Source organism: Natator depressus, chromosome 21, assembly GCF_965152275.1.
Source record: "Natator depressus isolate rNatDep1 chromosome 21, rNatDep2.hap1, whole genome shotgun sequence".
NCBI classification, from domain to species: Eukaryota; Metazoa; Chordata; order Testudines; family Cheloniidae; genus Natator; species Natator depressus.
In genome coordinates, this window is record NC_134254.1 from 5,901,856 (window position 1) to 5,914,015 (window position 12,160).

The 12,160-nt window shown below is 43.4% G+C and overlaps 2 protein-coding genes across 2 annotated transcripts in view; both read right to left on the minus strand.

Annotated features, from left to right (window-relative positions):
• Positions 1 to 11,293, minus strand: part of RASSF5 (Ras association domain family member 5) — an 81,801-nt gene extending 70,508 nt beyond the window's left edge. Inside the window, exon 1 of the mRNA XM_074936317.1 lies at positions 11,036 to 11,293. Within this exon, the coding sequence (XP_074792418.1) occupies positions 11,036 to 11,186 (151 nt within the window). The 5' untranslated portion in view covers positions 11,187 to 11,293. The remainder of the gene's footprint in view (positions 1 to 11,035) is intronic.
• Positions 1 to 12,160, minus strand: part of IKBKE (inhibitor of nuclear factor kappa B kinase subunit epsilon) — a 78,539-nt gene that overhangs the window by 11,191 nt on the left and 55,188 nt on the right. The gene's annotated exons all lie outside the window — the stretch shown is intronic.

Here is a 12,160-nt window from a genome sequence, read left to right on the forward strand (position 1 = left end):
GGGTTCAAGTCCCTGTTCTATCACCGACTTCCTGTGTGGCCATTTTACAAGATTCGGTGCGCCAGTCTCCCAGGCCAGGCCGACAGACTCTCACACTAGAAGGGCTCCAGCTAGCGTGCAAAAAAAAAAATATCAGTGTGGATGTTGCAGCTTGGGCTCCCAAACCTGAGGGGCTGGATGTGCTGGAGAGCCCAAGCGGCTGCCGGAGCCGCAACATCGACACTACTACTTTCAGCAGGCTCGCTCAAGCCCTGCTAGCACAGATCTACCGACCTGGGCTGCAAGGCTCCCCCAGCTGCAGCGCGGACTCTGTGCCTCCATTCCCAATCTGTAAAATGGGGCTAACAGTACTCACAGGGGTGTTGTGAGGCTAAGTTCACTAGCGATTGTGAGGCACTCAGATACGATAGCGTTGGGGGGCCAAGTATCTTAAACTCCACAACGGACATTCGTGTCTCCTACACCTTTGTAGGATGCAGCCGGCGTAGGCCATTGTCAGAACAGGATACTGTGCTAGCGGCTCTCTGGTCTGCTCCCGTCTGGCGATGCCCACGTTCCCGGGACTATCAATGTTATTTCAGTAGCTTTTTAAAAAAAGAAAATAGAAACTGTGGAAGGCAGTGTTGCCAATTCGCACAATTTTACCATGAGAATCACAATTTGGGGGGGGGTTGGGTTTTTAAAGCCACAGCTCCTGGAGTCATGGGATGATGCTGAAAATCTCAGCTTTTTTTCTTTAAACAATGAAAATGTTTTAGCCCTTATGGTTGTTGGGAAAAGCTTGAAAATGTGCTTCCTAAAAATCTCAAAAGTGCAAAAAAAAAAAAAAAAAGAAAGAAACCAAAACATATGAATTAAAAAACATCATGATTTTTAAGCCAATCCCATCTTTTTTTGGAACCTGATGCGTGATTTTTGAATGCTTAGGGTTGGCAGCAACGCTGGCCCGAGAGGTGAAGGAAGGAATACCCCAGGTTTGCTCTGGCAATGGTGGGGGAATGACTGAGAATCAGAGAAGCTGAGGAGCTGGTGCCTGAGGGGAAGGCATTAGCAATCTCAAGAGGGAGAGGGAAGTCATTTATCATTTCACAGTTAGCTGCCGTGAGCTGCTTATCATTTTTCTATTTAGAGTCAATTTGCTTAAATATGCCTGGGGGCAAGTCAAGAAGGATTTTTTTTTTTTTAATTAGAGACAAGCTGAACGGTTACCCAGTAATTGTAATGCACGGCCTTCTGGGCAATCAGAGCATCTTCTCAGTAAGGGCCATGTCCAAATGCTTTGCAGGAGGTGCCAGTTCTGCTTGAGTTGTGCATTCACCTAGAGCAGCTGGAGGGGGGAAAAGCCCAGTCTGTGCAGTGGGATGATTGAGCTGAACGGAAGTTAGGATGAAGGTGAACTGAATCGGAACCATCTGTTCTGTTGGGGTGAGCACACAGCATTCAACACCCACTGAGAGAGATGGAGAAGGATGGTCTTGTGTTTAAACCACTGGGGAGCAGCTCATTAGATCCAAGTTCCATTTCTGGTTCTGCCACAGACCCTTCGACAGTCACTTCCTCCCTCCAGGACCCAGCTTCCCTACTGTAAAACAGGGATAACGATACTCCCTCTGTCCATGTGTCTATTTGTACTGTGAGCTTTTAGGGGCACAACCGTCTCTTATTGTCCGTGAAGCACAATGAGGGGCAGGTCTTTGCTGGGGCCTCTACATGCTACCAGGATATAAATAAGGATTTAAAAAAAATAATAATAAAAAAATCTGTCTCCCTTGCAAAAATTCAACTGGCCAATTCCCTTGGCAGATGGATTCTGTATTCCACGCTCCGCACCCCATTGGAAATCGTACCAGGAATTCAGATGGATTTAGCTTGTTCACCTGTACGGCAGTGTTTTGTCACAGAACCCCATTGGAAAGGTTCAGCTTTCCAAACATGTTCGTTCTTGAGGTTCTGGGTTAAGCCCCCTGAACCAAGCACTATCCAGGTGGGCGAATCCCCACCTCAACTTTTTGGCTCAGGTTCGTCTCTCGCATTTATTCCTTCACGTGCATCAATCCAGCATGACCGAAAGGAGCTTTTCGTGACCGCCCTGGGGACTGAACTCTGGTCTCCCTACACCGCAGCAGCCGTAGCACAAGCTTCCCTTAAACGGCTCTGTCTCTGTGCGGAGAGGGGCATTTCCAGCTCTCTCGGCCTGCTCTGTCCCTAATCTCTCTCTGCTGAGGGGCCAATTAGATCCAGCTGTGGTTGTGGTATTGGCAACACTGACTCCTGTCACCGGGAATGTGGCTGAGGCTCATCAAATGCATGTCACACAGGCCACTGGAAAGAACGGGTGTTTACTGCAGCGCGGTCGTGTTTAGGGAAATAGACCTTACACAGCATTATTGTTGGAAGCCTTGGCAAACGGAAAATCTGAGACTCCCCAAGTGTGCGCTGACCAAGAAAGACTCATTGCCTGATGGAAACAGTCTCAGTAATGCTATGAATGTCATATTTAAAGCAGAAGTATCTGCCAGCTCAACAACATTCGAAATCTTCAACATTACTGAAGTCCTTGCAGGGCTTCTAATCCTTTCCAGTACATTGGAGCCCATGGGCCATTTCAAAAATATACGCACACTACCAGAGTTACTTATATCTAGAGCCAGATGAGAATTTTTTTAATCAATCATTTTTCATTGAAAAATGCCACTTAATTTTGGTTTTGACAGTCTACGGAACAAGTTTGGGTTCAATAAATTTCCCGACTCAAAAAACTGTCAGGGAAAAAGGTTCGCTAACTGTCAAAATGAAACGTTCTCAAAATGAAAAATTCCAGGTTTTCCAGTTCAAACCAATTCCCATTTCCAAATTTAAGCAAACTAGACAAAAAAAAAGGTTAAAAGGTCAAAATCAGAATATTCTGATTTACCTGAAACGGAAGAAACTTTCGTTCACGAATATTTGAAATTTTGACTTTTTGTCATGATTCAAAATGAGGAAAAAAAATCTCAAAAATATTCACAGGACAGAACAGCTGTTTCCTGCCCAACTCTACTTGTATCTCCCTTGGACAAAGAAGAGAAGTCACATGGGACAGTTTGCCATCCACAAAAAACATTCTGTTGATCAACTTTGTCTTCACCCCATGTGGAGCAACAGGTTGGAATTTAGCAATCTTTAGGCCACCCTTCAGTTACCTCTGAATTGGAAAGTCTTAGAGCAAGCCACAGACTTTTTAAGGCACCACAGACCAAGATTTTCAAATCTGGGTGCCCTACAATTAGACCCCGAAGCCTGTACTTAGGCACCTTAATAAACATGATCATTTTGATAAACTCAGAACTGCTAGAGAGCAGGTCAGCCCCTCTCAGAATCAGGCCTCTTATTCAGGTGCCTAAATACAGACTTTAGAGCCTAACTCTGCACATCCAGGCCCAAGGTTATTAATGCAAAGCGTGAGGGGAAGAGCTCAGCATCTGAAGATAACAAAGGTCAGAAGTCTGTGGTCAGGAGATCCTTTATCACCTACACTGACTGTGAGCCTCTTTCTCAGCAGGAGGGGAAAGAAGGTGGTCACCTGTTTAGATACCACCAGCCTCAGTCTGGGTTGAGCACAATGGAGCTTTGGAGCACGCATTCTGGAAAGATGCACCTGAGGGGTACATGTAAGTGCAGTGACATGCAGCCCAAAAACTTTATGGCAGAGTTGAAGCAATTAACGTAACCCTCCCCTACTTCATACTAGCCTCAGATCCCCTCTCCCCTTTCTAGATCAAGTCAGGGTTGGCTCATAAAGCAGTAATTCCAGACCACTGACACAAGGGCCAGTGCGGATACTTCCAGCTGATCCGACCACCATTCCCATCTCCCCCTCCCTAAACCTTGATGATAAACTTTGGGCTGGGTCCCAGAAACGGCTTCCAGCTCGTCAGGCAATTGCAAAGCTGGGAGTTGCTGCAGACTGAGTTCTGCTAGGAGTCAGAGAACCCAGAGCCGAAGGGAAAGCAGCACATGCCGGCTGGATGGAGGGGGCATTCTGGGAAACCAATTCAGTTACGCACACAGGTTGGGGATCACAAGCATTTGAGAACAAATAATCACAACAGCCTCACTCCAGATCTTCCCCAGCACCACAAATTCCCTTTAACAGAAATGTCATGAACGATGGGTTCTGCATTGCTGCTGTGACCTTCTTCCAGCTCTCCCTACCATCTGCACGGACTATGCATGATTTAATTGTTCCTGTAATGAAAGCTGATTTACTGCATGGAAAGGCAGAGAGTAACAAAAGATAAAACAGAGTTCTGAGGATGAGAATTGGGAGCAGAGACTGAGTATAGCCCAATGCACACCAAGAAAGTTAACCAGCAGATTGTTTTAGATATTAAGATAACAGGATCCCTTTTGACTTCAATTCCATATATGCACTCAGACAACCTTCCGTGGATAATCAGGCAATTTCCAAGGCGCCTTGAAACAGCTTTGCAATACCGTACGTTAGTCTAATTTCTGTGGTTGTACCCTCCACAAAGCTCACTATACAATGGCCATAAAGTTCAAAGGCATTTTCTTTGTAAATGGTGTCCTTCCCCCAAAGTTTCTAAACACACCAAAGGTGCATTACAGATGGCAGTGGACGGCTCAGATGATTGGGAATGGGCTAGAGAGCCTTTCACCTCTGTGTTACCCATTCAAACCCAGCCAAGGTCAGGAACATCTTTCAGCCGCTACTTGAGTGCGTCAGGCCAAGTCCCAGTGAGTGTACCAGCACCACTGCAACTGGCCACATTCTTGGCATTCTCAACAAAGAAAACAATAACTGAACAAGCCATGGAGGCTGAACTATCCTCACTCAGTCTTGGAGATGGTCCCTCCAGCTCAAGGGTGAGATGCAAGCTAATATTGCCACTGTATAATGCTTTACCTGGCCTGTGCGTAAAAAGCATTCAGCACCCTTCATCAGCACTAGATACATACCTTTCTATTTGATCATTTTTTGTTAATCTTTCCACAGATACCTACTTAAAAAACCCCTCAGCTGAATCAGACATACTACTTAATTTAAAAAAAAAAAGCCAAATCAGAACTCCCTACGAACAGCACTTCAAGCAAAAACATAGGCTCACACAAAGCGTTGGGGAGGAGGTACCTGAATACGCAGAGCGGAACCCTATACAGCCATTACTGACCTGACCCTTACCAAAACCCTCCCCTCCTATTGAGGCTACAAAGCTGGGAGATGAAAGTGAACAAGAATGGGCTTGGTCAGAAGACAGCTGGTGCTTCCTTCTTCCAGTCTGAGTGGAAACACCACAAGACTAGATGTTCTTACTGTAACAAAGTGCTTCCAAATGCATGGGAAAGCCTAATGTATTGTTTGAACCTCCAGAAGGGTTTGGTTTAGAGCTAGTCATAAAAAATTTCCATCCAAACGTTTATTTTTAATGGGGAAAAACTGCTTATTGATTGAATGGAAACTTTACAAGGAAATTTCCACTTTAATGAAAATTTACTTTTTTACAAAAAAAAACTGAAATACGTTGACTAACAAAACAAAAACTTAAATTTTCCATCAAATTGTTCACAAGGGAAATATGTATCTTTTCCCAACCAGCCCTAGTTTTGTTCAACACAGGAGTCACAAGGAGGGGCTATTGTATCTAACATGGATCTCTCCAGCCCTAGTCATGTGTCTACTTATTTTTCTCGACAGAAACAGTTTCACACTAATAATAGCAGTGAGGTGGAAACAGACGCCTCAAGGGGGAACCAGAAGGTACGTGTTCCCTGCCATGGGTCTAGTGCTGACACCAACAAGGAATCCAGGAGGGCAAAATCTCCACCTTCTATGTTTTGTATAAGACAAAGAGCTTCACAGACACATCTGCTCCCAATGCTACACATGGCCTAGCTTTCAAGAGGCTTCATTCTACTCACTACCAAGATGGGCTCCCGTGAACCACTTGTGATGTACGGACCATCAACTGATCCAGAACCGTCTACGGTCTCTCTCCTATGTATTTATTTGTAGGCTGGGATTTTCAAAAGCAGTCTAAGGGAGTCAGTCACCCAATTTCTGTACATTCCTTTGAAAGGTGCTGCTACAAAAAGGTGACCTGATAATTCAATCTCCCTGCCTTTACCCCATAAAAACTTACGATTTGGTTTGGAAAATGGGCTAAGGGCTATGATAGGTTCAGGTCCACTCCCCTTCCCAACCCCACTTTTGCACATCCAGGATTTTTCTGAAGCAACTAGTGACTTTAAGAGCTCAACCTGTGACACTTTAAAGAGACCCAATTTTCATATCACTATTTGCCTATTTTTACAACAGGCTACAATAAAAGCACTAGCAAAGTCAGCACAAAGTCATAGACAAAGTCATAGACACTGATTTGTTTATACTGCTCTGTATACTACACACTGAAATGCAAGTACAATATTTATATTCCAATTGATGTATTTTATAAATATATGGTAAAAATGAGGAAGTCAGCAATTTTTCAGTAGCAGTGTGCTGTGACACTTTTGTGTTTTTATGTCTGTTTTTTGTAAGATTGTAAGCGAAGTGAAACTTGGGGGTACACAAGACAAAGACTCTTGAAAGGGGTCCAATAGTCTGGAAAGGTTGAGAGCCACCGTTCTACAGGAACAAACACTAGTTCTGCCTAGCATTGCTGCCAGTTGTAGTGTGTGGGACGCATTCCTAGAAAACTGCAGCATTTCTCCATAAGGGAAGAGCAAGAAATTCTCGGATGCCAGGACCCAAGTTGTTCTCATTACCTTTTCAGCCCAAAAAGGGAAGTGAAAGGGCTAGAGAGCACGGGGGAAGAGCCTCTTCTTGGGAAATTCCCAGCCCAAGTTTGCAGAAACAGCAGCCAAACTTTTGGGTGTTTACCAAACAAAGCCCAAACTCTTTGAAGCTGTCCCCTTTCCTGCACCATTCTCCCATCTATCTCAGTACTTATATGGCCAGCCTCACCACTATAATATCCTGGGCGTTGTAGCCTGCTCTGGATGGGACTGCACCGATAGCATGACAGAGAAGCTCTCACTGTAATTGCAATGGTTTGGTCTGTTCATCTTCCTTGGATCACAGCAATAACTTAAAACCACACTGATATCGGCTCTGACCCTGGAAGCAGCTCGGCACCCGTAATGCCACTCACTCCCCTCCCCTTCCCCCCCCTCCCCCCCCCACATACTGAGGTCAATGGGAGCTGTGGCTGCTCACCAACCCTCAGGATCAGGCCCACTGTTATTAGGCATTTCTTTATGGGATTTACTAGGACACTCTCTCGTCACTATCACCTATTAACAGACATAATCACTTCAGTAACTTGTAGGGAAAGCTAATTTTAGAAACTGAACCCAGCTCTAGGATATAGCCATGTGACAGGGTTTGACAAGAGCCTCTGAAGTAGGATGCCTCCACTCAAGGAGTAAGCTATTTTACATCCAAATTAAGAGACGCTTAACTTTTGACAGAAACTGAATTTCTATCCAACATGTAAATAAATTCCCACAAAGGCATCGGGGTTAGTGATCGATCAGAATCTCTGTCGTCCTCCATTAAAAACAGAGGTTAATTATTTTTTGTCCAGCTAAAATTAGAGACTCTTTGAGCTGATATGTGAGTCCCCCCAGAGGAAGCTATTTCCTTCCATCTCCTCTCCAAATGCACAAACCAAACGGCACCTCTTGCAGGTTTAAGCACAAATACTTTTGCCAACCCAGTTTCCAAGAGAATTGTACATCTCTAACCTCTTCCATTGGCCAGATTCCTCCATCGTACTTGGGTCGCTAGGACCAGATTCTGTTCTCAGTTACACCAGTTTAAATTGGGGGCAATTTTATGTACTTCAACTGAGTCATGTCAGAGTGACATTGGTATAGCTCAACGCCAAGTTTGGCCCTCGGGAATCATGGCCTTTTTTCAAGATATTAGAAGCAGGCAGAGTTTGCTAGGAGAGGAACTGTTAAGCTGCCAAACATCCTCTCTTGCTTTTCCAATCAAAGCAATTTTGAAGTTGCACAGAACAAAGCAAGCATGCCCAATCAACAGAAGCTAGGATTTAAAATAGCAACAACTTTAAACCAGCTTCCTTGTCTCCCACAGGAGGTGCTAGGGTTTCTACATGGCTGCTGCACACTTTCTTGGTCTTCACTTTTACTGCTGTTATCTAAGTCTCATTACAGTATTTTCTTGTTATATTTCTTTTGAATGTTACCCTGTAATTCTAATGCTCGACTGTGCTTAGACTTTGTGATGATGCACCTGCACAGCACACAGCCACAGGATCTCAAAGCACTTTGCAAACATTTAATTCAGCCTCACGGTAGACCTATGGGATGGGTATTTATTACTATTATGATCTGCGAGTTCCTAAAAAAGCATGCAAGGTACTTCATACAGAATTAAGGAATAATCCTTGACTATCCCAATGTACAGAAGGGGAAAATGAAACACAGAGAGAAGCAGCAGTGACTCACTCAAGGTAATGTAATGAGTCTATGGAAGAGGCAGGAAGAGAATGAAGGAGTCCTGAAAACAAGCCTTCTGCTCTAATTACCAACCACACTTCTTCTTAGCAGCAAGAAAAGCACCTAGGTGTCCTGAGGAGAGGTTTTAACCTCAAGACCAAACTACCTGGGGGATGCAATAAAGATTACCCACAAATTTTAAATTGAAAAAAGATTTAAAATATTCAGTAGCTTTTAGACACGAGAACTTTCTGAAACTTGGTTCCTGAGATGAGACCTGTGGGTGGCGAAGATGGTTTGGGGCAATTTCTCTACCCCGCTCACTCTGGTTTCTGCTAAACCAACAGTTCTCACACTGTGATCTGAAAAGCAGGCTGGCCAATCGTTTCCAGCTGCTAAGATGGATGGAAGGCAATCCATTCAATTGTGAATGGGAGGGGACATGTCCATGTAACTATCTGTTAAAAAGCAATGCTGCCATCTCTCACGATTTTATAATAAGTCTTGCATATTTGATGGTTTTCCTTAAAGCTCCAGCTCCAGGAGTCATGTGACAACAGAAACTCATTGCTTTCGTTAAAAAAAAGAAAAAGCGAGCCCTCATAGCCATGGAGAAAAGCTTGGAAGAGAGACGTGGGTGCACCATCAGAGGACAGACAGTAAATAAAAAGAGTACAACATTCATTATTTGAAATCTCATGATTTTTAAGCCAATCGTGATTTTTTGAGGCCTGACATATTTTTGAATGCTGGGGGTTGACAATACTGAAGATGCATCCCCTACTATGAAAAAGTTTTAGGCCCCCTGGGCTAAGAAATCTTTTCCCAGATTGCTTTAGTCCCAGTTCAAAAAAGGGAGCTGGAAAGAGAAATTATTGGCCTTTAAAATACACCAGATGGTAACAAACAGCGTTCCTGGGGAGAGCGTAAGGGCTTTATCCTCCCACTTGCACCAGTGCAAACACAGCTGGAGACCCAATATGCTAAAATTTCAGCCTGAGGTTTACAAACAAAAAAAAACAAAACAAAAAACCCCAAACACTTGACAACCAGCTAGTAAAATCCTCTGAAAACTACAGTTTCTAATGGAAACAATGACACAATTTAACTAGAACACAGCAGCTGGGTATAGCAGCAACCCCGCAGCCCCACTGACCGTAGTTCTACAATTCACACCTGACTGATATTATTAAATCTCTAGCCCCGTCTCAAATTTCAGAGGCAAAAAGAAAAGGAAAACGACTGCCGAATAATTCTTGGCCCGCTGTTCAAGAGAATCAGCCAGTTCCCATTTCACATACTCAGCAGCCTAACACGCTCTCTGTGAAGGTCATGGGGTAGTCACTAAGATAAATCTATGTACCAAATATAGTGATATTTTAGCAGGAAACTCATGGCAGTGAATACAGCAGTTCCACAAAGTGCTTAAGATGATCTTAGCAATGATGAAAGGGGACCCCTGAACACAAATCATCGAAATCCCTTAAAGTTACATAGTCATTTTCAGTCACTTTCAAAGTCTGCCTTTCCAGCAATTTCCCCATTAACTCCACAAACACCACACACTTTATAGGAGATTTGATTTTCAAAGCTCTTTGTCACTTATCTTTCAAACATAAGACGACAGAAGGTTCAGTCCTTCAACCTGAACTCAGATAAAACACCTTGACATCAATGGGCATTTTACCTGAGTAACGACTGCAGCGTCTGGCCCTTTAAACCTGATGAAAGCGAACCTCCATTGTCACATAAATTCCAAGGGACGGGGCAATCTAAAAGGTGTCACCAACTTAAGTAATGACAGACTTAAACCTGTTCTGTTTTCCAACAGATATTAATTTGAACTGCTCTTATTCAAGAGAGTCATCCTTAAAAGCGGCCTTTTTTGACTTCCTGGTTAACACACAGTACATGAACTGCAGATACTACTTTGTCTAAAAGATTAGTCTCCACTACAGTCCTAAGATTTCACAGTAAAATATTTTCACCTGAGACGACAAACCCAATTTTTGAAGTGAATAAAATAAATCTTGCCTTATTGTTTCAGAACAAGCATACCCAGAAACCATCCCCAAACTATAACTGTTGTGAAAACACTCTTGAGAAATGTACAATTACTTCATCTTGGAACCATAATATTTGAAACCAGCTTCTTAGCAAACGCAATAGGGTCACATTTAGTTAGAAAGTCGAGCTTTCCTGGTGAAAAGAAGAAATTTAACACCCCAGCTCACAATAGTGGTACTTCAGCATTTGGGGACCCACTTGTAGAAAAACATAATATAATTCTTAAGCAGCTGAGACTAAACAGAAGAATTTTGAATTGCTTCAGATCCTCAATATCGACATATGTAAGAACCCAAAGCCAAAGGGGAGTTCACCCTCAGCATCTGGCCTGTTACAAAGTAAAACTACTACAGTTTGTTATCTCTTATGTGTTGCATTTCTAATACATACAACAATCCAGAACTGCACAAATCCCATAATGTTTAACTCGTAGCTGCAACCGGATACAAGTTGACAATTAACTAGTATGCCTAATAGACCAACTTGCAAGAGCACCTACCTTTAACCAGTAAGACCTCCCTGCTGGGCCTCCGCAGTAGATGGAGACCCTCGGACCAAGATTTCGACTTGGGAAAATGCCTGAATATCTTGCGTATTCTCTTTGTTACAACCCCAAAGCAAGCGGCTGCCTCTGCTTTCCCCTGTGTCATCCTTGTAACAGAAGATCAATAGCTTCTTTGGGCTCAAGCAACCGAGGCAGGCTAGAGAAGCAAGCGGGCAGCACCCCGATGCGGACTGTTATTGGAAGCAGCAGTGTGTTCCATGGCAAGTTACGTACATTTCCAACTCAAGGCTCTTTCTCTTCCCCCATGCAGACTGAACAATATCGATATTCTCTTCTACTCTACTGCCACTTTGGGCTCCTTTTTTTAAGGGGAATGAACACAGCCCAGTGCTGTGTATCTCAGGGCTGGTTCTCTTACCCGTGGAAAACTTTCTATTTCTGGGACTTTTTGTTTGATAAGATAAAACAACCTAACGGAAGAGATTACACCAGAGAGAGAGAGAGAGAGAGAGAGAGCAGGGCCCATCCTTTCATTAGGAAGTCTTTTTCCAGTATCCTTTTTTCACTCAAGTGATAGCTTTCTGCTCTTTTCAGAGTCTGAAGTCGAAGCCTCAAAAGTTTAATTGCAGCCTAAAATAAAGGAATAACTGGTAAAAATCAGGTTAAATTTAAACACTAGATTATGGATTTAAACTGCACAGATAGGCACTAATCCAAAGAAGGAAGAGAATTTGCTTATTTTATAGTTGCAGTTACGACTAGAAATGCATGCCTCAGGTGCCAAGTGCCAGGAAAAGAAATCAGTTTAGCAGCATGCTTTAAATCTAGCCCTTCACAACCTCTAAATCACTGCAATCTATATCCCAATGCATGGCTACTATCCTGCATTTATACAACCATCCAAGGTTGGAACTTCACAAATAAAAATTAAATTTTGCAATACTCCTGGAAGATATTCTTGCCATTTTACAAGTGGGTAAATAGAAGCAGAGATGGAGTGACTAACCTTATGTCACGCAGCGAGTTAGAGGCAGTCCTGAGAATAGAACCAGGAATCCCAACTCCCAGCCCCCTGATTTAGCCACTAGGAAATGCTCCCCTGAAAGCACAAACCCCTCC